The sequence below is a fragment of the Panulirus ornatus genome, chromosome 55, assembly GCF_036320965.1.
Source record: "Panulirus ornatus isolate Po-2019 chromosome 55, ASM3632096v1, whole genome shotgun sequence".
NCBI classification, from domain to species: Eukaryota; Metazoa; Arthropoda; class Malacostraca; order Decapoda; family Palinuridae; genus Panulirus; species Panulirus ornatus.
Window position 1 is genome coordinate 24,228,043 of NC_092278.1, and position 25,000 is coordinate 24,253,042.

At 47.6% G+C, this 25,000-nt stretch overlaps 1 protein-coding gene across 9 annotated transcripts in view; it reads right to left on the bottom strand.

Moving 5' to 3' along the window:
- Window positions 1-25,000, bottom strand: part of Fak (protein tyrosine kinase 2 Fak) — a 216,925-nt gene that overhangs the window by 99,668 nt on the left and 92,257 nt on the right. The window contains exon 2 of one of the 9 annotated variants that reach the window (XM_071693198.1): window positions 13,333-14,512. The exons of the other annotated variants lie outside the window; for them this stretch is intronic. Within the exon in view, the coding sequence (XP_071549299.1) occupies window positions 13,333-13,637 (305 nt within the window). The 5' untranslated portion in view covers window positions 13,638-14,512. The remainder of the gene's footprint in view (window positions 1-13,332; window positions 14,513-25,000) is intronic. 9 annotated transcript variants of the gene reach the window in all.

Here is a 25,000-nt window from a genome sequence, read left to right on the forward strand (position 1 = left end):
CGCTATCATTCTCAAGGTTGGGTCATGTTCCCATATTTCTATTTCTCTGGAGGTCGTTTCCATTCTAACAATTACACTCCAACAGACTCACGTTCCACTGCTTTCCCTGCTTTTTGTTACGTTTGAAATCCACGACAATGATCATAACCTCTACGACTAATAACCCAGTGTTATTCACAACGCTTTTAATTCACAACATGTCAGGTTCAGCGTCATGTCGTAGTATCATCCTCCGTGAAATTAAGGAAGCCACTGTGTTCAAACTCCAGAAAACATCAAGCTACTGTCTTACCATACATGAATCTTCTCCCATAAAACCATTCATGTGCAGGCAGGCAACGGAGACGATAATTGTTCCCCATTTGTGGGTTTTGTCAGAAAAGAATGAAAACGAGGAGCGGGTGAATGTCGTACCCTTGAGCCCACGTTCACCCTTGTGGTCACATTTTTCAATCTCCTGCTCTGAGGTCAGCTTACCATCCGCCCTACAACTGCACGTACGTATGTACGTACCTGGTGTGACATGGTTTTGTAAACTTCACTGCGCTGATCTTTCAGGCTGGGAAACGATTTCCTTCCCATAATCCAAAACTGAAACTCTAATATAGAGCTCAACATAGCCCATCGATATATAAATATAAAGAAAATAACATATGACAAGTTACTGGAGTTCAAATGATGCAAATTAAGAAAACACGTTGTTTTGTTCACGTTTCCCATTCATATATCAATTGTCTACCTTCATAATTATCTTTACTGTCTTAACTTGTAGTTACTCCTACATTAAGTCCTCCATGCACTAAACTATCTAACATCGCAAGGTGTTGCGTTTTTTCAACGGCTACGAAAAAGATAGTTTCAAATCAATGATAAATTGCATCGCATGACTCCAATACTGAACTGCAGCAGGCAACCCACAAAGCCTCCGGCAAATAATTTGGCGGGACGCGCCCGCAGGTCGACCGCCCAACTTTTCCCTGGGCGTCACAACATGGTAACCCTCGCCCGCCCACCTAACCTTGACAACAGACAGACGTACGTACACACAAACCCTAGTTTTCCCTCGCATTATGTGGTCGCCTGAAACATTTGTAGTTTTCCAGCATGTTACACAACACTGCTTTGCTAAGTCATACCAGCTCTACTAAGGCGACGATTTTCTCGGTATATAATGTTACAACAATCACACACACACACACACACACGATACGTATCTTTTGTAAAATATATAAATTTTCCATCAACATGCTTGTAATCATCTAAATAAATTTCGCACGAGGTGCTTCTAATATCTTAAGAGTAATCTCATCAAATTCTCAGGTTCATCTCGGAAAGTACATTCGACTACCGCAGAGGTGCCGTGCATACTCATCCAATCAGCTTACAACCACCACCATTGTTTCTCGCTCGGGAGAAGGAAGCCTCGTGGGGGACACAAGGTTGTTCTCGCGACTCACTAACGATGGTCCGGACCCAAACCACATTAAAAGTAACACCGCCACACCTTGTCTTCAACCTTGGTAACTTGGGACGTCGTAATGGATACGTATTGTGGGTGATGTTTGGCAACCATGGGTCACCCGCTATATGGGGAAATGGACGGTTTTAATGGACAAGACCTATCAGTTCTTGGGAACCCTAGACACGTATCATCTCGACACTATGTAACCACACAATACCAAACCAATGACCAATACATAAGGGAAAGAGTGAGGTCAACATTTTCAAAATCGCACTAAACGCTGAGGACCAGTTATCTGACACAGTTATGTACATTAAAACCGCAAAAGTGAACACTTGACAACTGGATGATCTCGAGACGATAAGGATCTCAGATCACAAACAATTTATAATAAACTAAAGGTATGTATTTTCAAAGGAGCAACTAGGATCAATTTCCATGGAACACTCACGTAACTAGGCCGAATCAATAGTACATAAATGTCTTCGTGCACATTGAAAAATTACTGGAAAGCACGTACGTCCGTTCATGAGTTTTTTCTCTAAACAAAAATATGTTAATGATTTTTTGTTGTTGTTGTGTTTTTATATTGTATGTGACACATTAGAGGGTAAGCGAGGCCAGACTTGGAGGCCCACCACATGGCGTCACGTAGGCGCTCAGGGGGAAAGACTTTCTCCGCTGCCAGCGAGACATTTCACACATGTGTCAGCCAAATATATGTCTTCATAATTCCTCGGTGTAGCGTCAGCAGTCTCGTGGTAGACCACAGGTTATGTGTTATCAAGCCACACCAAGAAGGTCGACCAGCCTACGGCCATACTCCACCTCAGACAACCCCGACCTGAACATGTAAGACATGTTAGCGAAGACCAACTTAATGACTGCCATTATAACATTAATAACCACGTAACAACCAAGACGAGGTCACAGTAGGTGTCAGCTCTTGTTAGATCATGAAGCAACCAACATGACATCAAGATGTTCGATTCCCTCGATGATGTAGTTAGGCTGATTAACTATGATGACGTAATGACGAAGACGTTCATGCTGATGATGACAACATTGTTAGTTACATGGTAGTTCATCTCTGACCATGAGCCACAGTGGCTGGTCAGGCGAGCCACAACCGTCATGCACAACCCGCTGCTCAGCACTGTACAATGCAATCATGTTACTACCATACACTACAGTGTCTACTCTCTCACCCAACCATGCCATACAAGTCCACACCGATAATGACCCCCTAATAACCTGCTATCTACTTACGTGAGGTTTTGTGACTACAATTACAACACTGGACAAGAATAGAGAGATAATGTCTATATTAACCTTTTTTCAAGTAGCATTTCCTATACCTTCCTTCATATTACCAGAGAAGTTTGCACAGAGTTTCTCAACTTTTCTGATCTATTTCTCAGCAGGTTGAATACTTAAAATTTTCTTTACATATCCATTAACGGAGGTCCAGATATCGCCATTCTTTAATGATAGTTATGTAACGACCCAATTACAGGTAACGAACAATTCTCTAGTTGTCTGTTGTTCTATCACCAGATTCCCCCCCAGCCTGCTTCAACACAGTTGGTATTTCATAATAGATGAAAATTAAGAGCGTGCAGTTTTATGATGCATTTCCAAATTATAATTGGTTAATGGTATAACCACAGGACCCTGCTGACGGGGTCCATGGATCTTCATGGCTGCGCTACAATCAATAGCAAGAAAATAAAGTTCCTCGCCCACTGTACTCCTTTCCGTCCAATGCCCATGTTGTACAACCCTACAGAGTACATCCTCTGCGGTGACACCTGCATCACAACCTCACAATACAACCTTGATCTGCAGTTTGTAAAATTAGGCCGCGTGTTCCTATAAACGACCACGTTATACATTAACGACTGAACTACCTCAACTCTGAGTCCTTGTAACGACCAGTAACGACGTGACCAACGCTTGGTACCAGGCGTAACGACTTACGACGACTACATTACGTGATACGACTCTACTGACGATCACATTAGGATCAACGACCCTCATAACGACCAAATTACTCGTTACGACCCTTACGATTACTTAAGTATCCTTACTGATCCTGTTGACGGCCAAAATACCACTAACGACCCCGCTGACGAGTGAACCACCGCCAACGACTCTCCCTCAGACTATCACGTGTAACGAGCCAGTTGTTAAAGACCTTGGCCTGGTTAACGCTGGCCTGGCCAACCACATACTGACCAAGGACGACAAACTAACTAGGGCCGCTGTCACGCCTGCCACGACCTCCACACGACTACGGAAACGACATCCCTGGGACGACGCACGACGCGTGACGCCGCACGGACACCGGAAACAACACCGCCCTGAACGCTGGCCGTCGTAACGCCAAAAAACGGCGTTGTATACGACGCGGACCAAACGATATTGTATACGACGCGGACCAAACGATATTGTATACGACGCGGACCAAACGATATTGTATACGACGCGGACCAAACGATATTGTATACGACGCGGACCAAACGATATTGTATACGACGCGGACCAAACGATATTGTATACGACGCGGACCAAACGATATTGTATACGACGCGGACCAAACGATATTGTATACGACGCGGACCAAACGATATTGTATACGACGCGGACCAAACGATATTGTATACGACGCGGACCAAACGATATTGTATACGACACGGACCAAACGATATTGTATACGACGCGGACCAAACGATATTGTATACGACGCGGACCAAACGATATTGTATACGACGCGGACCAAACGATATTGTATACGACGCGGACCAAACGATATTGTATACGACGCGGACCAAACGATATTGTATACGACGCGGACCAAACGATATTGTATACGACGCGGACCAAACGATATTGTATACGACGCGGACCAAACGATATTGTATACGACGCGGACCAAACGATATTGTATACGACGCGGACCAAACACCACACCACAATCACATCGTGGTCGTATATGACCACATCATCCTTAGGTTGCACTACTTACTGTGTCGTATCATACCTTTACTTAACATTACTCAACCCATGGTTGATACTTCCTCAATGTCCCTGACATACACTCGTATCTATCAATATTACATCCTGGTTGTGTTGTGGGGTATGGTAACCTACACAACCACAAGGTCTATCCCTACAACCACCCACCCATGTAGCCAACACTCACGCCACCTACACTGGCCATGACAGCTTTCACAACGACAACTACAAGAAATGTTGTATACAAGAAGCAACACTACTGTACTGTATGTATGGTCACCAGCCAAGCAAGTTGATTCTAATGATATGCGGAGGAAAATCAGCGGTATTCTACACGCAAATCTGAGGGAATGGAGCACATGAACTACTGTGAACGATTCTCAAAATCTTATGCAACACAAGTTTGAATGTAGAAACGAAAGATGTACAGATAACAGCAGACACTTGAAAAAAAAATCTGGACTGAAAACTTTACAAACCGCAAGAGACTGAGTGATAAACACCTGCAACAAGTCCTTGCAACACATGAAAAAGGCAACAGTCGAAACTATTCGAGAGCACAGCAAGAAAACAACAGGGCAGACCACAAACTTGTGCCTCAAGAGATTACATGTAGTCCAGGCGTCTCATACACACACACACACACACACACACACACACACACACACACACATATATATATATATATATATATATATATATATATATATATATATATATATATATATATATATATATGGCCACCCGGGTCCAGTACCGGATGAAGCCAAGACAGACAGCCAAGGGGGTGTGTGAGAGTCTCCAGACGTCAACAGTATTGTGAGAGGAGCAGGGTACGTGGTGGGAGAGATACATGGCAGCCCTGCCCCATGGTAGGTACTCGTAGGTAGGTAGGTAGTAGGTGGGTGGGTGCGAAGGTAAGTAGGTAGTGGATGGGTGAGTACGTAGGTAGGTAGGTAGGTAGTGAATGGGTGAGTACGTAGGTGGGTAGGTAGGTGGGTAGGTAGGTAGGTAGGTAGGTAGGTAGGTAGGTAGGTAGGTAGGTAGGTACTTACTCAGCCTCACTGGGCCTCTCACCTTCATGCCTCAGGGCCGAATTACTTGGCTTCATCAAAGAGACACTTCCTGACCACAACACTGACGCACTTCCCGGGCCATTACAGAGCCATACCGCACAAGGATTGTGGGGTGGTGTCTGCGGGGACAGCCGGCCTAACACACGAGTCATGACAGATATATACTGTAATGTACAACATTTGACAAACGGACTCATAACACAGCGAGGAACACACGCCCTTGCACTCATATATATGATTAATTAATGTTATGCATGTCAACAGTTCTGTACTTAAAACACACACCCACACTAAGGATATGGTTAATGGAGATATCATACACAGTTAAATGATGGTAGAGAATGTTGAAGAAATGGTGTTCCACACGTGTAAAACTCCCTCCCCGTCCAGTACATAATCACACACACGTTTCTAAGGTTTTTGAAAGTGACAATGAGATCTCTGTTCAGTGTCTCACCTTGATCACTATGTGGTCACTCTGAGGTTCATCACCCGACCAGACCTGTGGTCTGCTTAAGTCTATAAGTTGTCGAAATCCTGGACATTCTTGACTTCTCATGGTTCTTGCCTCACCCAGAAGCATACCGAGGCATTACTCACGTCCTCCTGGCAAGTCATTTACCTAGATCAGGAATAGCACTGGTCGCAACACTCAGCCCTGCGGCACGCCGTGGGGAACTCCAGCCCCCCCAGTATGAGAGGGAACATTCTACCATGCGTTCGGTGTCTCCCCCGACACTAAGATTCATCTCCAGCCACGGGAGGAGTGTCCCAAAATCTGGTTTTCCTTTGATCACCCTCGTCCGGGACGGTGTCAGCTGGGTTCTGACGGTCCCACAACACATCCTCCAACACCAAGGTTCTGTACACCACCTCATGACTCGTTATAAATGACCTCTTGCTTCAGAATCCTCCTGGATCCCTTCCACATGAAGGACTGACTGATTATCTTACCTGACGGTTCCTAAACTACGTCTGCCGTGGAGGTGGTACGGGAGTCGCATGCTTGTTATTTACCTGGTCGAGCCCCATGTCAGCCAGACCTAACTTTACTGTCTCACATTTATGAATTTGTACAGTAGCTGGCCAAGCTGAGCTTCGTCATCCGTTAATCACGCCAAAGCTGCTGCAGAGAGAGAGAGAGAGAGAGAGAGAGAGAGAGAGAGAGAGAGAGAGAGAGAGAGAGAGAGAGAGAGAGAGAGAGAGAGAGAGCAACTGGGGCACCACTGAGAATGAAGGGATGGGACAAATGAAGGGTTCTGGGGGGGAGGAATGTACATGGTGGTGATGGGAGCGTGACAAGTTAGCGGTGTGGTGGTTGTGGTGGTGTAGTTAGGACGGTCAACTAGCGTGCAGGACCGTGTGGTGCCACCCCGGCCTCTGGTCACACCATCCTGCACTGCCTGCAACACCCACCTCACCTCACAACACCCCACACACCCTCCTGATTGCTGACCCCTCCACACACACAAACACACATAGAGCCAAGTGACTCTAATACTGGCTCCTCTCTCTCTCTCTCTCTCTCTCTCTCTCTCTCTCTCTCTCTCTCTCTCTCTCTCTCTCTCTCTCTCCTTTACACACTGCATCATTATTCACACAGCCTTCCCAGGGGACCATCAGACCGACAAGCTACAAACTGATCTTTTGTCATTAACGATGGTCCAGGACAGACGAAAGATTTCCCCACTGTCCTTGTCTATCCTAGGTCAACCATCCTGCCTTCCCCAACACGTCTACACATGTCTGGCCTTCACAACACAGCTGACCAACTAGAACGTCACTAAACAAATACAGAGAATGATCAAAACAGCCAATCACAATCTAGGAACATGTTCAACCAGCCAATCACACCTCATCAGCCCTATAGAGTAACCAATCACCAAAAAGTAACCCCATACAACAGCAATACAGGGTTAACAACCACGAACCTAACCCAACAAACCAACCAATCACCTCTCACTATCAACTACGGTCGGACAGTAACCACCAATCACCCTCCTAACAACCCCATAGATCAATCATTCATTCATCTGCGTCATCCAGGGTAGCGTACTGGGTCCACCAATCATACTCCAGCAAGCACAGGCAACGACCAATCACATTACGAGGAACACCAAAAGCCAGCCCAAGATAAGGCGGTGTTCAGAGAGCGGAGCCACCGACGGTGTAACGAGCAATTCATCTAAACTTAACGACACAATAAAACTACCACCGGAAGTTGTCACGGCGTCACTTAGTTCGCGGAAGCACACTCTGACCTGACGAATGACCTCTGACCCTAAACTGCGACGAATGACCTCTGACCCTAAACTGCGACGAATGACCTTTGACCCTAAGCTCCGCTACGTCAAGACCACCAATCCTGCTTCACCGCCACCACCACCAGTGGGCAACACCTAACACAACTTCATCCAACCAACGTACTCGTGACTTAAATCAAAACGCGACTTAAACCTTAACTAAACCTCCCACAGTAATATATCAACCTACCTAAACCTAATGCTAGCTGAAACCTTAGGTAAACATAGGCCAACCTCTTTCAGGTAAACTCGACCCTAATCTAGAAGTAGGTCAACTGACCTTCCGTAAACAAAACTCGACTCAAATCGTAAACTTACCTCACCAAACAGTACGTCAAACACGTACCTACCACTACGTCAGCCCACGTAAGGTGAACACAGTAGATAGACCCGACCTTACAACACGGCAAACTTGTGTACGGTGAAGCAACGTTACTGTAACACACGACCCGGCTTGGGCCTGACCACACTTATGTCCTTGTAGAGTAACACCCCAGCGTGAGGGAGACCCTGGCTGGAACCATAACACAAATGATGATAAGTGTCTGGTATGGTGGCGTGGGTCTGGTATGGTGGTGTGGGTCTGGTATGGTGGCGTGGGTCTGGTATGGTGGTGTGGGTCTGGTATGGTGGTGTGGGTCTGGTATGGTGGTGTGGGTCTGGTATGGTAGCGTGGGTCTGGTATGGTGGTGTGGGTCTGGTATGGTGGTGTGTGTCTGGTATGGTAGCGTGGGTCTGGTATGGTGGTGTGGGTCTGGTATGGTGGTGTGTGTCTGGTATGGTAGCGTGGGTCTGGTATGGTGGAGTGTGTCTGGTATGGTGGTGTGTGTCTGGTATGGCGGTGTGGGTCTGGTATGGTGGAGTGTGTCTGGTATGGTGGTGTGTGTCTGGTATGGTGGAGTGGGTCTGGTATGGTGGCGTGGGTCTGGTATGGTGGTGTGTGTCTGGTATGGTGGTGTGTGTCTGGTATGGTGGTGTGGGTCTGGTATGGTGGTGTGTGTCTGGTATGGTGGAGTGGGTCTGGTATGGTGGCGTGGGTCTGGTATGGTGGTGTGTGTCTGGTATGGTGGAGTGTGTCTGGTATGGTGGCGTGTGTCTGGTATGGTGGTGTGTGTCTGGTATGGTGGCGTGTGTCTGGTATGGTGGCGTGTGTCTGGTATGGTGGTGTGGGTCTGGTATGGTGGCGTGGGTCTGGTATGGTGGCGTGTGTCTGGTATGGCGGTGTGGGTCTGGTATGGTGGCGTGTGTCTGGTATGGTGGTGTGTGTCTGGTATGGTGGTGTGGGTCTGGTATGGTGGCGTGGGTCTGGTATGGTGGCGTGGGTCTGGTATGGTGGCGTGGGTCTGGTATGGTGGCGTGTGTCTGGTATGGTGGCGTGGGTCTGGTATGGTGGTGTGTGTCTGGTATGGTGGCGTGTGTCTGGTATGGTGGTGTGGGTCTGGTATGGTGGCGTGGGTCTGGTATGGTGGTGTGGGTCTGGTATGGTGGCGTGGGTCTGGTATGGTGTGTGGGCCTGGTATGGTGGCGTGGGTCTGGTATGGTGGCGTGGGTCTGGTATGGTGGCGTGGGTCTGGTATGGTGGCGTGGGTCTGGTATGGTGGCGTGGGTCTGGTATGGTGGTGTGTGTCTGGTATGGTGGTGTGGGTCTGGTATGGTGGCGTGTGTCCGGTATGGTGGTGTGGGTCTGGTATGGTGGCGTGGGTCTGGTATGGTGGTGTGTGTCTGGTATGGTGGTGTGGGTCTGGTATGGTGGCGTGTGTCTGGTATGGTGGCGTGTGTCTGGTATGGTGGCGTGGGTCTGGTATGGTGGCGTGGGTCTGGTATGGTGGCGTGGGTCTGGTATGGTGGTGTGGGTCTGGTATGGTGGCGTGGGTCTGGTATGGTGGTGTGGGTCTGGTATGGTGGCGTGGGTCTGGTATGGTGGCGTGGGTCTGGTATGGTTTATGAGGAAACTCGGACGAGCTTTGAACCCAGAACCTGTATATGGTTAAGTCGAGACACAAACCACTTCACCTCGTCTAACTTTAGAAAGCAGATCACAAAATGCAAACGTTGAGGCGCTTTGTACGACTTGAACAGGAGTTCGTTTGCTTGTAGTAGATACAGAAAAACTCTCTCAAGTACCCTCCTGCACGTGGGGTTCGAAGCCGGGATCTTTCCAATGTACAATGACTGACCTAACCAGCACACCATGTTGTAAAAAAAAAAAAATCGTAAACTATTCTGTAATCTTAATGTTGAAGGAATTTGACCTGAGATTTCCCGGCTGTGAGGTCAATGGTCGAACTAACCAATGTGTTAAGTTAATGGGAGAAAATCATTCACGACATTTTCTGAAGCCTCCTTCGAAGCCTGGGATTCTAACCCGGAACCTTTCGGTTGTGAGGTCGATGTGCTAACCACAGAGCCACCATGAATCACCGTGAGAGAACGGAGGGAACGAGTGTGTGGGGCGAGACCATCACGCATGCGCGTCAGGCGACCTTCGTTAAAGGCTACTGTCGTCCATAACCATCGTGACCTCAAAGGCCAACCTCTTACGTCTAGCACCGGATGTCTGCGTCAGAACCGGCAGCAGCTCACAGGATCGGCTTTTGCAACAGCTTGCAAGACAACGCCAAGCAACACCACACAACACAACGCCAAGCAACACCACACAACACAGCTGTGCACTCGTGGCATCTAAGGATCTCACACGGCAACTGAGAGAGAGAGAGAGAGAGAGAGAGAGAGAGAGAGAGAGAGAGAGAGAGAGAGAGAGAGAGAGAGAGAGAGAGAGAGAATTTTCCCTTGTATCTATCATCCACAAGAGTGATAAACAACCCGCATGCTTTAGAAGCTTGACGCGCAAGACAAGAGTGTGTCTAGCCACCATCCACGGGTAATCCGGATCTGTATAACTCAGGAAGGGAGGGAGGCCAGCCCTCAACACACCCACCCAGTCAAGGCTTCCATTCATCACCATCTGCCGGGGACCTTCATCTCCACCGTTCACTCGCCACACCTCTCTAAACAAATCCGTACAGCTGTGTTTGTGCGCATCCGCCAATAAACTCCGCACGTTGCATGAAATACTAAGCAACGTGCGCTCATGTGCGACATGTTTTATACCCAGTGCTGTACGTGCGATCGTCTCTAACGTACGCTATTCATGAGCCGGTCGCAGTCCAGCCTATTTTGGATGCTTTGTTTGTATCATTTGCATTTCTCGTAAAGTGTATATCAAGTTCCTAAACGGAGACGAGAAGAAATACCAAGATAAGAACACTGTAGAATCAACTGATACCGAGGTGGGGTGGGTGAGCACCTGCCATACAGAACTCCTACTGCGCGGGTCAGCACAAGTTCGTTACCAGATACAAATTTCAGATTCAAATTCTGAACGTCACTGTGGCATGATGATGGCGTCGGTGACCGGGCCTGTGTCGCGGGGTCACGGCCACCAGCCAAGCACGACACTGCAACACCAGGAGGAACCTGGCCTACATCACCCACCTGCCACGACGCCGCAGCGAGCACGACTTGATGTACGTCCACTTACCATGCACGGACAGACGACGTAGGTGCAAGTTAAGACACGACCCTGCGGGAGGGTTATGACACGACCCTGCGGGAGGGTTATGACACGACCCTGCGGGAGGGTTATGACACGACCCTGCGGGAGGGTTGTGACACGACCAGCTTAACATACAAAAGTATGACAATATGTAGGAATGAAAGAATAACGCCCAGTACCTCACCTTGTTCAACTGGTCACCGGCACCAGACACACAAACATACCTGAAAGGAAGAAAAATAGACATGAGATTTACAGCAGGTGAAGAACTCACAACATGATGCTTCTCTCTGTTCCCCGTCAATGCTACCTATCCGCTTATCTGTCTCTCTTTCATCGTTAGTGTTATATGTATACCTTACGTGGTCTTGGATGTCTTCTGCTGCCATACCTTACCTTTCGTGTATATCACAATGGTTTCGGAAGTTTCCTATCGTCATAGCCTGGTCTGAGACCTTACCATGCCTCACCTTCCGATGCTTGGGCAGGTGCTCTTGCAAACAGATGGCTATGGGATCTTACCTCCCGTCCACCTTGCCCTGCTCCACAGGATATGACAGGACCAGCTCCTATGCCCAGGTCATGTACCTCTGTTTGTCTGACTAATGACACAGCTGGTGTGGGCAGTGATGCCCACGCCACGTCTACTCACACTAGCTGGTTTCTATTCATACGTATATCTAGTCTTTGTTCACTGAGCATATTTGGCTGTCCTTAATAAAAGGAAGGAACTGTTACTGATGCACACATTACTGGTTTGTGAAAAACACACATACAAGACCATATCCCTTAACCGGTTCCCATACCAACTCCGGAAGCTGACAACAACCACACTAATCCACAATGCTCACATCTAGCCTTAATAAATCCCTCCCACACACTACATTAACACAACACGAACGGCCATTACTCAGGGATACAACCCTACCTGTCAAACAAGACCGCATCAAACGCTAAAGTTTTACAACCCACGTAAATGTCTGAACAACTTGCACACGACTTAAACCTTTCTCACACCAAACATCTATACTAACCAACCACCAAACACCACACCAAGAGTCTTATCTGCAGCAACTTATTCTGGAGGCAAGGATCTAGTATGGGCAAGTCCTGGAATTAAGGGTGAAATACCATGTCCTGGAAGGAAGGGCTGTAGTCCTGTAAGTCCTGAGTGTATGACTGTAATAATACATCTGGGAGTGGGACACGGAATCAAGGATCTTAAATTACGTCCTGGAAGCAGGATATAGAATCAGGGGTTGACTCAGAAGCATGTAAGAAAGACTATGCAAAGTACAATGTGGTTTTCCTGGTGGACCTCAGAACACTTGGTGGACTTCCGTACACACTTGATGGGTTACCTGAAAAAGCTAGTGTACCATCTGACACAACTGGTGGCCAGCCTGGAACAGCGGGTCAGCTACCTGGAGCTGGAAACTTCGAACTGTTGGTCGGCGACCTGGAGGACTTGGTGGAAGGTTACCCAAAACTGCTGACTGACCACCCAGACCACTCACCAGTAACAGGTTACCCACAACTGCTGACTGACCACCTAGACCACTCACCAGTAACAGGTTACCCACAACTGCTGACTGACCACCTAGACCACTCACCAGCAACAGGTTACCCACAACTGCTGATTGACCACCTAGACCACTCACCAGTAAGACCTTTCCGTCATGGTTTCCTGGACCTTCAGAGAGTCGGTATGGTTGCGTCCTACCTTACCCAGCCTACTATACACAGCTACAAACTCCTCTAGCTTGTGGTTATCACCTGAAACTTATGCCACCTCATCTTACAAGCGAGAAGCTACACTGTACTCCCTCGTCTCGCCCTGTCTACATTCTCTTTCATTCTTCGACTGTAGTTCCCTTGTACCTGGCCCTAGTTCCCTGTATCCTGCCCCCGCCTTACCTGGTAGCTTTGGGCGACTTGGGAGCAAACTTGGGGCTGTAGAGGACGAGGAGCCAAGAGGTTGAGGCGCCCTCCTCCACGCAGGTATCGAGGCAGGGGGCGGCAGAGTGCCTCCTGGCCTTGTTAACCACCTGCCGGAAGAGGGTGGCCACCTGCAGCAGCTGGGAGTACCGTCGCATCACCTCCGCCAGCTTGTACTTCACCACGGGGCCACCACCACCACCTCCTCCACCGCCGCCACCCTCACCCTCGCTGCCCGCCATGTTGCCGTACTTCGACGTATGGCTTCCAGTGTGGGGCGCCATCTTGGTTCTCTTGCACGCTCGCTGACACTTTACGATTACCTTCAAGCTTTGGTAATTACCTTCAAACTTTGGTAATTAACATCTTAATACTCTTGATTCCTCATCTGTCCTGTTGTCTTCAGCGGGCATTACAATAAAGTTATTAATCTATTTCTCTACTTCAAAGGGTTTGAGAAACTTCGAAATTGTCTTCATAAAATATTCTGAATCGTCTTAGACGACGTGAGTCTGGGATAACCAGACCACAAAACTCTCACGTTCCTCCAGTTACCTTTCTCTTGAGACCCGTGACTGTAGCTCTAACGACCAGTTACGTACCACTTGAAGAAGGTCAGATAACTGGCCAGTTAGCATTAGCGTCCCAGGAAGACACACACTTAGTTACTGGTTGTTAGGCGAGCAGCGGTTACCTTCCCCACGGGTCCTGCTGGGTTTACGGCATCTCCGGCACCGTACCAAGGCACTGCGATGCTCCACACACACACACACTGCAGACGATGTTCCGATACCGTCCATCACTTCACATGTTACACAAGTCCCTCCACTCACGGCGTCGCTTGGCATCATCCACCGTAACACCTCCACCTCTCTTATCGCTCCTTCCATGCAGCCCTACTCAACCATATGGTCTGGGAGATAGCCTTCTTCCACTATCCACTCCATATGGTCAGTCCAACAGTTTCAATACGTTCACTATGTTCTCAAGCTACGTCTCCTCTCATCTACACACCCAGTGTGAGTATTGCTCTACTGCACATGGTGTGTGAGGGAGCTCTTCCACTCAGTGTCAGTGCCCGGTCCCTTACAAGCGACACGCCTGGCTCAGGGGCACTACACAAGTCATCTACAAGAGTTTCTACATCACTTTGTCTAACCTGGAAGTGTTACAAGTAATAAGAACTTAAACACTTTATTTCTTACCTAATGCACAAAATATACATTCGTTCGTCGAGGAAAAATATAGTGATACAAATAACTTGTTGTCACTTTCATATAAAAGGAATTCTATTCCACATTAAAGAAATATTTCTGAAAACTTTAGGTTACGAAAACAAAATTCCCCACATCCAGTCTGATGACATGATCTAATTTTCCAGCACAAGCGACGCTGGAAGTCAAGTTTTCCATACACCATCATCATGTCACACAGGACTCACACTCCTGTGGAGTGCGCGTCTCCCACAGCCTGACATATCCTGAACTCTGTACATCAAACTGGACAACTGTGGGCGACTGTGGTCGTAGCATCACATCACAGAACAAACTTGTCCCACAGTAATACGGCAGTGGCAGTGTACACGCCCATGACTTCACGAACCCCACACCAACCTTCCTACCACCACCACCCTCGCCTGCAGCAGCTGCACTATATAAAAAAAAGCGTAATACAGAGGACCTGACGGAGGGTGTATGACCAGGTCATGTCCTGGGCCACCAGCAACACCATCTTATATTTGTATTATATTGTATATATGAGTGACGCACCACGAGCAGCAGCAGCCTTGTTCAAAACATGAGGAAAGAAAAAAGCAGTGTACAGCGAGGGGGTTACAGGCGACCACATGAGTCAACGTTCCAGATTCGAGAGAGAATACCCCCCCCCCACCCCCACCCCGCCCATCAGCCGACCGGCCGGCCGCCCCAACGATCGTAACCGTCGCCGCCGCCGCCCACTCCTGACGCCCCGCCCCTACCTGCACCATCACCACCTGCAGCCCCCAACACACACACACACACACACACGGAATGTAAGGACATTCTTTTTTAACAGCATAACTGACACACTTGGAATTCAATATTTGAATATGTGTGTGTGTGTGTGTCAGGAATTTGACTGCTGTGAAAGCAAGGATGGACCAATGTACTTTGAGGGGCGGGAGTATTTCATATTTCCAGCACAAAGACATCCACACACACACATGTGAACTCGTACACACTGCTACAAGAACAGCTTCGTCCCACCCACTGTGAACACATACAACGTAGATCTCATTCACACACACGCCATCTGTCTGGCATCTCCCCCCGCCCCCACCACCTTTATATATAACTACAATGGTTGTATTGTATGAATTATTTCATGCATTTTCAGAGCTCGAGAGAATAAACCGTTAGTTCTTATAAATACAATCATTATCATTACACACACACACACACACACACACACACACACCCACAGTTACACCAATAGCAGATCACCAGGATGTTGTGGGTGAACAATAATTAGCACTTCGTCAGCAAATCCATACAGTACATAACAACCCCAGAACGAGGGTAGCATCAGGGCGGGGATGATGCATACAACAACGGCACAAGGGAACGTCACCAAGGACATACACCAGGCTGGAAGCCACGCATCAACACGGAATTAACTTGTAAAGATAAACTGGAATTAATAACGCAATATAACAAGTGATGGCCGCGCCTGTTGCCTAACTGGAATGATGAAATATAAAATATTCCAGAGATCTGGATTCCAGGGCCGAGAGAACAACTCTACGGTGAACCCAAGCCAAGTTTCCAGTCCATCTGGCACACGACTGGAGGGAGAGCTGTTACTGCAGGAGGGGCGGGCAGGCGACCACCTCCACACCTCACCCATCTGAGGCAGGTCAGTGTTGCAGGCGGGCGGGTACACTGAGCTACCGGTAACACTGCAGAAGAAAATCAGGAAAATCCAACCGAGAAACAGAAAATGTAAGGTGGAGACGACACAACCTCGACAGACAGAAGAAAAGGATAAGTATTACGGAGGAGACAAGGGTATGAGCGTAGGTCTGGAACAGCTGGTGAATGATTGAGAGGAGAAGCAGATCATGAAGCACTCTGCAAGTCACTGTCAAGCATATGAAATACTCTCCTGCACAAGGTGTCCTTCAGAACCGGAGTACGCCGCTTGCTGTGGTGATCACGGCCATAACAGACTCGGTCAAATAAGAGACGGCGATAACCCACATTGCCTGTGATAAAAGTGCCACTGACTCGACGGAATGGGGGGAAATGAGATTCCTTTAGCAAGGAATCTCGCCCTTTATGAGCCCACTACGTTATGAGTCTAGTCTGTGTAGCTCTGTCATGTTACCACTGGTCACTGGTACAAAGTACTGCATTACCTCTATAACAGTAACCACTTATGACCATCGGACATCCATCTGTATCTCACAACAGCGGCACTAACACTGTGTACTTGCTCCCGTCATCGTGACGCGAAGACAAACGTGTGAAACTCTCATTCAAAACCGTTCGTAATGTACCCCAAGAGGGAGTTCGCGAGGGGAAATAGTTATGATGGAGGCGGGCGCGTGTTAAGGCCAGACGGAGTCAAGATATGTTATGGTTAATGAGAAGATAATGAGGGAACAGCTGAAGGAGGGGCGTCGGACAGAGGGAGGGAGCCAGTGTTTGGCCTCGGTACACTGTACGTGGGCAGGTGTGGTATTAACTTAGCAGGTAAACCGGTAAATATTTAACCCCCACGCACGGTGACTCACCTCCTGGTTATCTTGGTTGCGACTACATTCATTAACCAACCACCTACCTCAACCGAACACCACTCATGGGAACACCGTAGCCAACCACTGACTCAATCAACTAATCCTACATGGTTAACTGAACCACACTGAGCCGAGACCATACCCATCCATCCTGGGACCACACCCAGCCGTCCTGGGACCATACCCAGCTGTCCTGGGACCATACCCAGCTGTCCTGGGATATGTATGGGTAATGTGTTGGCAGGTAGTGTCAGCGAGGCACGAGGCCCACCAGCCAGCCTGCAGGAGGTGCTGGGCACCAGTGCAGGTTGTGCCTGGCTGCTGAGGAAGCTCCTGGCCTGGACACCTACTGGCACCCGTCCGGAAGTCACCAACCACTAGTGACGTCACGGTTACATCACGAATGTAAACATACGATAAAATAAAATAAATAATAAAGTAATGAAAAATAGAATTACAACGAACAAGAGTCATTCGCAACTGCAACTGGGGATATACGAATTAATCAAGTACTTGATTCTGTCTGAGTCACTTCTACTTCCAAAGAGTATTGTGATAATCATCTATGACCAATATTAACTTACTGGTAATATTCTTCGTAAACAACTATACAAACACATGCAATATCATCACAAACAACAAAACTAACCAAACAAATCCCAACGGAGTAATAGCCCAACCAGCAGTTCCCAGAACTAGATGTAACGTGCCCTCCATGAAGATCCAACATATATATACTATAATTATCTATGTTTACCAAGTGTCCCAAGTTCTGCCATAATGACCAAGAGGGTGACTGTATGATTTATAACACACACACACACACACACTATACATAAACTTTTACCACTTCTGTGTCCATGAAAAGTATAGACTGTTCCTAAGTTACCTTACTAAATTCATTCCGTAATAAAATAATAAAATAACATGTAGTACAACGGTGCAGTATCCCGCCTGTATAAGACGCACACAACATCTTCCACCGTTGTTGTCCCGGTGTGAACCATGGGCGAGACGCGTCTAGTGAATGAGGAACAGCAGCTAGAGGGAGGTGAAATATAAGGAAGGAGGCATACATAAAGGGAAACAGAGGGTAAACGCTGGAAAGACTGGGACAGGGAGGGAGGGTGAGGGAGGGTCGGGGGAGGAGGTGGGGTTAATGATGGACAGGACAGGTCTAGTAGCTAAGGAGAAGAGTCAGTGAGAGTTGGGAGAAGTGAGAGGGAAGATGATGGGTGTCCAGGATTCAGCAGGGGGACCGTGATGGGCTAAGTTGTATCAAGTTGGACTTTGACGAGCAAAGTTGGAGAGGGAGGCCTGAGTGAGGGCGGGTGGATGAGTCCCGTGCACTGGGGTTGGTGTGACAGAGGGTGTGGTAGGGCCGGCAGGGGTGAGGATGTATGTGGCAGCAGGAGAGATGTTCCCCAGGATCTGGTCTGGTCGAACACGGTGGCTGGGAAGGGGAAAACGCACGACAGGGAGGGTCGGGTGAAGCAGCAAAGCCACCAACCAAATCTTAACATCTTACTCTCTTCCACATCTGCCTCTCTCCTTGCTGCTTCACCCCTGATGTATGAACGGACGCAAAGGGGCTGGCTGGACTGTCAACGCCTGGGTGAAGCAAGGGTGGGAACACGTGGTGTTCATGTCCCGCATGACAGCTACGGGGATGGCCCTACCAAATGTCGCTAGATTCTTCAATATATCTGACCAGACACCTGAAGGTCTTCCGAGGGAGGGTCTGCTCCCTGATAACGTAACTAATGTATTCCTCTGACGACACATCAGGTAAGAAACCCTAGAAAGTTTTTCCCAGATGATGCCAACTGGATATAGTAACCAAAGACCTTATGTAATTCGGTTTCTGTTCATCTGTGTTCATCTTTATTTCCCCACATTTTAGATGGACTGATCCAAACGGGATATCTATCTCAACTGTGGTTCACCTTCCCAATTCTTCGTGATCCTGAAAGTTTCACGCCATCGTGTAAGTCATGGAAATATAGCAGTGGCCCCAACACTGACTCTTGGGGTACTCCACTCGCCCCTCTGGTCCTCTCTTACAACCTCCCGACCTGTATGTACCGCAGGCAATGGTTCACTACAGCCCAAACAAATACGACCCATACATCCAGAGAGCAGGCCGGCTCTGGCGATCCCTCCACCACACTCAGCTCCCTCCTGACCTGCTGGCCATCATTCCTCCTCAGGCACAAATGTCGTCCCTTCCCAAGTGACAGTTTCCAATGAATTTAGGGAACACCTCTGAACCGCCCGTTCTCTGTCCCTTGTACATTTTCTTCAAAATCATCTTATCTTTCCTTCTCCGTTCTCTATCGTCACTCCTTGTTTTCTTTAGTGTTATCAACACCATTTCCATTGTATATGTGTACATGATTATAGTGACTCCTTATCTGGTCCTTCCCCTCGCCATTTTGGTTTGGGTGACTTCTTCATTCACTCGCTGATCCCTCAACACCTTCAGCTTCCTTCTGTGACTCCTCCAGGATACCCACGTCAGTAGGAATATGTCCAGTTAAATAAGATTCATCCTCACCTCCAACACGCGAAATATTTCTTCCACCTATAATGAAGACATGTGTATGTGTTGCGAGGGAGGAAGCTTTACAGCGTGAGCGTACAGGAAGACGGATTGTGAGAGGAGAGAGAGTGAGCAACGAGAGAGGCGTCCCGAGGGAGAGTGTGGAGCCGGCACTGGTTGTGTTAGGAAGAGTTGCCGTCTGTTTACCCTGGCGCCACCAACCCAACTACATCCCCCCCCCCCCCCAGCCATCCCTCTGGCTACGCCCCTAACATAAAACCCTCGCGATGATAGGCTAGTCTTAACAACCACAACTACCAAAATCAACCACCAACCACAAAGACCAACACAAACACTACAGCTATTCCTACAACCACAATCTACAGTGGCCACATAAACAATAAAACGGCAGCAGCACAATCCTAACCACCACCATAATCAACCATAACTACCAGGAAATCAACACTGGCGTCACCATTAGCCACAAAACAAACAACCACAATCACTACACATACCAGCAATACCACAGTACCTAGCTATTCCAACAACCCCAGCCACAACCATCACCCTGACCTTCCTCTTAGCATACTACCATCATCAACCTCTACCATGGCGATCAAAAGATAACAGAACACAACCACGAAAGATACCACAACAATGAAACCAACACCCTATAACAAAAGCAACCATGCCAACTACCATTCACAACAACCACCAGAACCACCCCACCAAATTAACCAATGACCCACCTACAACCAACATCAATTCCACTTCATTAACAACAAACATTAGGGAGGTCCAGTACTGACCATGGCGAACCCTACACCACAGCTGCCCACCCTCCAACACACACACACACACAAATCAACCCACCTCCAACGCCCACATCCACACATCCGCCCACCTCAACCTTCAACTGGTACCCACACTAAGATAAACCCACACACACACACACACACACACACACGCAAGACCAAGGCCGTCTGCTGGGCACAGCGAGTTAAAAGCAGCACCACAAATCTTTCGTCCATCCAGCACCTGCCCGCTAGCCACAGGTACGTACCTAACACTTACATGTATCCACACATCACTCGCCACCTAGGAAGCAGATCACACCTCAAATCCTCCACAACCAAAAGGTACCTTCCTCCAGTGACCACACCAGACACCCACCTTGACTCAGGCCTCACACATCCCTTGTGAAGCTTCGACAGGACTGCAATATGGACCAACTACATACACGGGACTATCAACCTGAGCCAAGAACATTAACCATGGCATCACAGAGATCTATCAATCACTTCTACACGAGGCTTTCTGAAGGACAACCACAGTCCTACCCCGGGGTCCCACGTTCTGTACCTCCCTCTCTTCCTACATACACCCCATACTTTACCCGGAACCCCTTCCCCTACTTTACATAAACGTCCTCCGCAACCCTCCTCCTTCCTCAACAATTTGAGCATTCTTCCTTCTTCCCCCTCATCTTCCTCCCAATTGATTCTGCCCCTCTCTTCCTCTCTAAGTCCCCCAGCCTTACATATTAACACTAACTTCTTCCTCAGACTAATCTTCAAAACCTCCACTAATAACTTCAAATGTTTCTTTCAGATACAACCCTTCCGCTCCAAGCCCCCGCCACACATCATCCACCGTCTGCCACCAGCAAGTCTGTACACCAGATAAGAATATTATTATTGTTCCTGGACAGTATCTTGTTGCCTCTGCACTCCAGAAACACACCCCACCTCGCTTTATTGTTCCAAGGTGACTCTCAACTTGTGAATTACAGGAAAAATTTGGAGTTATGATACCAATTCAATTCCCCCACCTTTTACAAAAAAAAAAACAATATACGTGTTTTTGGAAAGTTTCAACATGCCATAAAACTGGAAAAAAAAGTTTTTTTTAAAAATGATGCAATAAATGTAAAAAAAAAAAAAAATACAAAAAATAACATAAATGTGTGCATGTCATTGCTAATATTTTTTCCCTGACAACAACATATAACACGGCTCACGGACAGCACCTGCCAAAAGCTGTAAAAGTTGGGTATGTTGAGAACTGTTTACATTTCTCACTAATAAAACCATTACTGTACAGTTCGACAAACAATTGAAAAACATTGTAAAATACGGGTATGCAGTCTGTATACAACAATGGTCATCATCATCATAATATTCTACGTCTTTCATTTCTTTCCTCACGTCTGACGTACGTACGTACACAAACACTGACAAATACGCAAATAAAACTTTTCAGGAAATGCACAGATCTTCAGACATTAACACCGTCCATGCTTCACGAGGAGAACACAACGGCAACTGTCCCAGGGAGGCACACGTAACAGTAGCCAACAAGGAAGAAAAATATCTTGGAAAAAATGTGATTCACAACAAGGTTGCCACTGTAGCAGCCTCGCTGGCTGTGTGTGTGTGTGTGGAGTTAACATGAGCACACCCGTGTTACGGCGGGACGCTGTGGGAACCAGTGCATGATGTGCGTCCTCCGCTGGAACCGAAGCTTCCCAGCCACATCTAACATTACCACCAGATATATAAGTGAACACACACCTTCCTGAGACATTATGAAACACAGGAATAATACATGGGAGATTAAAGTGTGACGTGTCATAGTCATTTACCCTTACTGAAGCGGTGGCGTCCCCTGCCTTCTGTTGACAATGCTAGTACCGTAACTCACCGCCAAAGGGGTACTGTTTTATTTACATTCCTCGATACCCCTTGATACCGCTTACACTCGTGGAATTATTTGTTTGCAGTGCTTCTCCTGGCCAGGAATATACGTACACTCCGTTTTTTTTTTTTTTATCGGACATTCCTGGTGACGCTTTGTGGCTGTAAGAGCCATAAGTCTGTCCATCAGCTAACGTCACCGGCTGCCACAATATTTGTTTGTGCCTACAGTGCATCATGAACGTACGTACACACGTGCAACACTAATGTATGTGAACTCGCTGGGATACAAAAGTACGAAGCTTTCGACTGCACTTCAGATTTTTTTTCAGGGATCTATAAGAAAAATTTCAAGGATCTTCCTTGAAAAAAAGCTTGAAATACAGCGAAAGCTTAGAGCGAGTTAACTGACAGTGTTTCTGCATGTGTGTAGTGCCGTGTGGGCCCGGATGACGGAGTGTGTAACGTGGAAGATCTTAACGCCACATGAATACGACCAGTACGACCCCTGAGAATGACGATCTGGCATTTGACCTGACCCCTACTGATCGTATCCCAGCTCACGGGGTCAACTATTATCTTAATAACAGTACAATTAATCTCGCATCTTACGTATTAAAATATGCCATGGAAGACAATTCTGTCGTTCCTCTTCGTCTGTTTGTGTGTCAGTAGTACACGATAACAAGTCAAACGTTTGACCTTGTACTGTGATTACCATCTTAGATCCAAATGTCAAAGGTCACAGTCATGGAGGCGGTGGCTAAAGCAACGTGGTGGAATGCAGTTCAGTTGAAAATACCGAGTACGATCAGTAGATGGATCTGGCTGGTCACACGTTACGAGCCACGGCCGCCAGATGGCATTTGGTTTGTTTATGTTAGTAACCTCGCTTGTGACCGTTAGATGTCATCTGGTTTGTTTACATACGTAACCTGGATTCTGGCCGCCAGCTTGGCTCCCGGTAGCCGAGGCAGTCGCTGGGACGACTCCATCCATACGACCACGTGTCCAACATTCCGTTCCCAATCCGCATGTACGCGTCGGGGCTTCGTTGCGTCGGAAGCGCACAACACTGGACGAGTCACCCTAGCAACACTAACATTAATCAATATCCAGTGTTCTCCCCACGTGATCGAGACACTGAACTCCCTACGTGTGGTGACTCGTCATGGAGTACGTCATCGTACTCAAGAGGTTAAGTCGCAATAACCTAGAATTAAGTTACAGTAGTGAAGAAACTGAGGCGAGGTGCCAGAAAGCGGTAGCTGGACGTGGCTAATATTGCTTACATTCTCCCTTCAAGAGCCCTACCTTCTCCACTACCACGGCTCTTCGTTCCACACAGCCACACAAACACAAGAGAAAAGAAACAATTCGGTGGTGGGCGTCAATACCCAACATCCACCACGTCATGATCACAATAACCTTAACAAGCCATCCTCCCTACACCTCATCACACAAATATGGCTTCACATACTTATTTCTATATTGAAAAAAAAATACATAAAAGATCTTGATATGTATGTTCTTCCAGTTGCATGTAATCTCTGATGAATATTTCCATACAAGTTACACATACAGACAGAAACACATACATACAAACGCATCACTTATCTCCACAGTATAATTACTCAGGGATACTATAAACACTTTTCTATACTTACAAACAGACATTCACATCTTCATACTTTTCAAAAAGAAATCATTTTCTAAGTTTAATTCAAGCTGTCCAAATATACATCATCATAAGCTTTGATTAAGACACTCAAACCCGAGACATCAGAGTGAACCAGCTGACCACACAACCATCAGTCATCATCACGAGCGACGCCAGTATGGATCAGGTGGACGCTGGCACCGGCAGGTGGAGGGGAAATACAGCAAGGGTCCCGCCCGCTCCAGCTACGAACCTGACTGGGCCCGCTCACCTGCAACCCCTGGGGACCCACCGTGCGTGCAAACATCGTATCCAACAGAATAAAAGAGAGCTAATGTGGGGGGGGGGGGGGGGTATACAAGGTGTGGATTCCTGCAGACCTCCGCCTCCCAACTACACAGTGTTGGAAGTTCAACATACTGAACTGATTATGGCGTGAGGAAAGGCATGTAGACTGGCAGTGTTATGAATAACTAAGTTGGTACCCCACGTTCCAAGCTCAAAATATTGTGGGGGTTTGAACAAAAAAAAAAAAAAAAAGAGTGTGACGGTTATGAGACAAGATGGCGGCGACCACGTGGCTGTAGCAGCCACCACGTGGCATGTGGGTGGGACAGACACGCGCCGCCACGATCCGGTTACCTCATTCGTTCCTCCCAGATACTCCTTCCTGCTTGACCCAGCTCTCGCTTCTTGCGTAATGAGCCAGCACTTCAGTAGCTGTCAAGTTTCATTCCTTTGGCCCACGGTGCCTTTTTCTGCTTCACCCACAATCATTCATACATAACAACATGTAACTCGCATAACACAATTCACAAAACTCATACTCCGTAACTCTATATTAATCCTGTGAACAGCCGGGTGAACTGTGGACCGGCTGCCTCGATACTGTGGTAAGCACTACGCGCTAACCCTGGTAGAATACCAGAAGGTAAGACCATCTAGGCTCAGGTCGGGAGCACGTGCTCTCA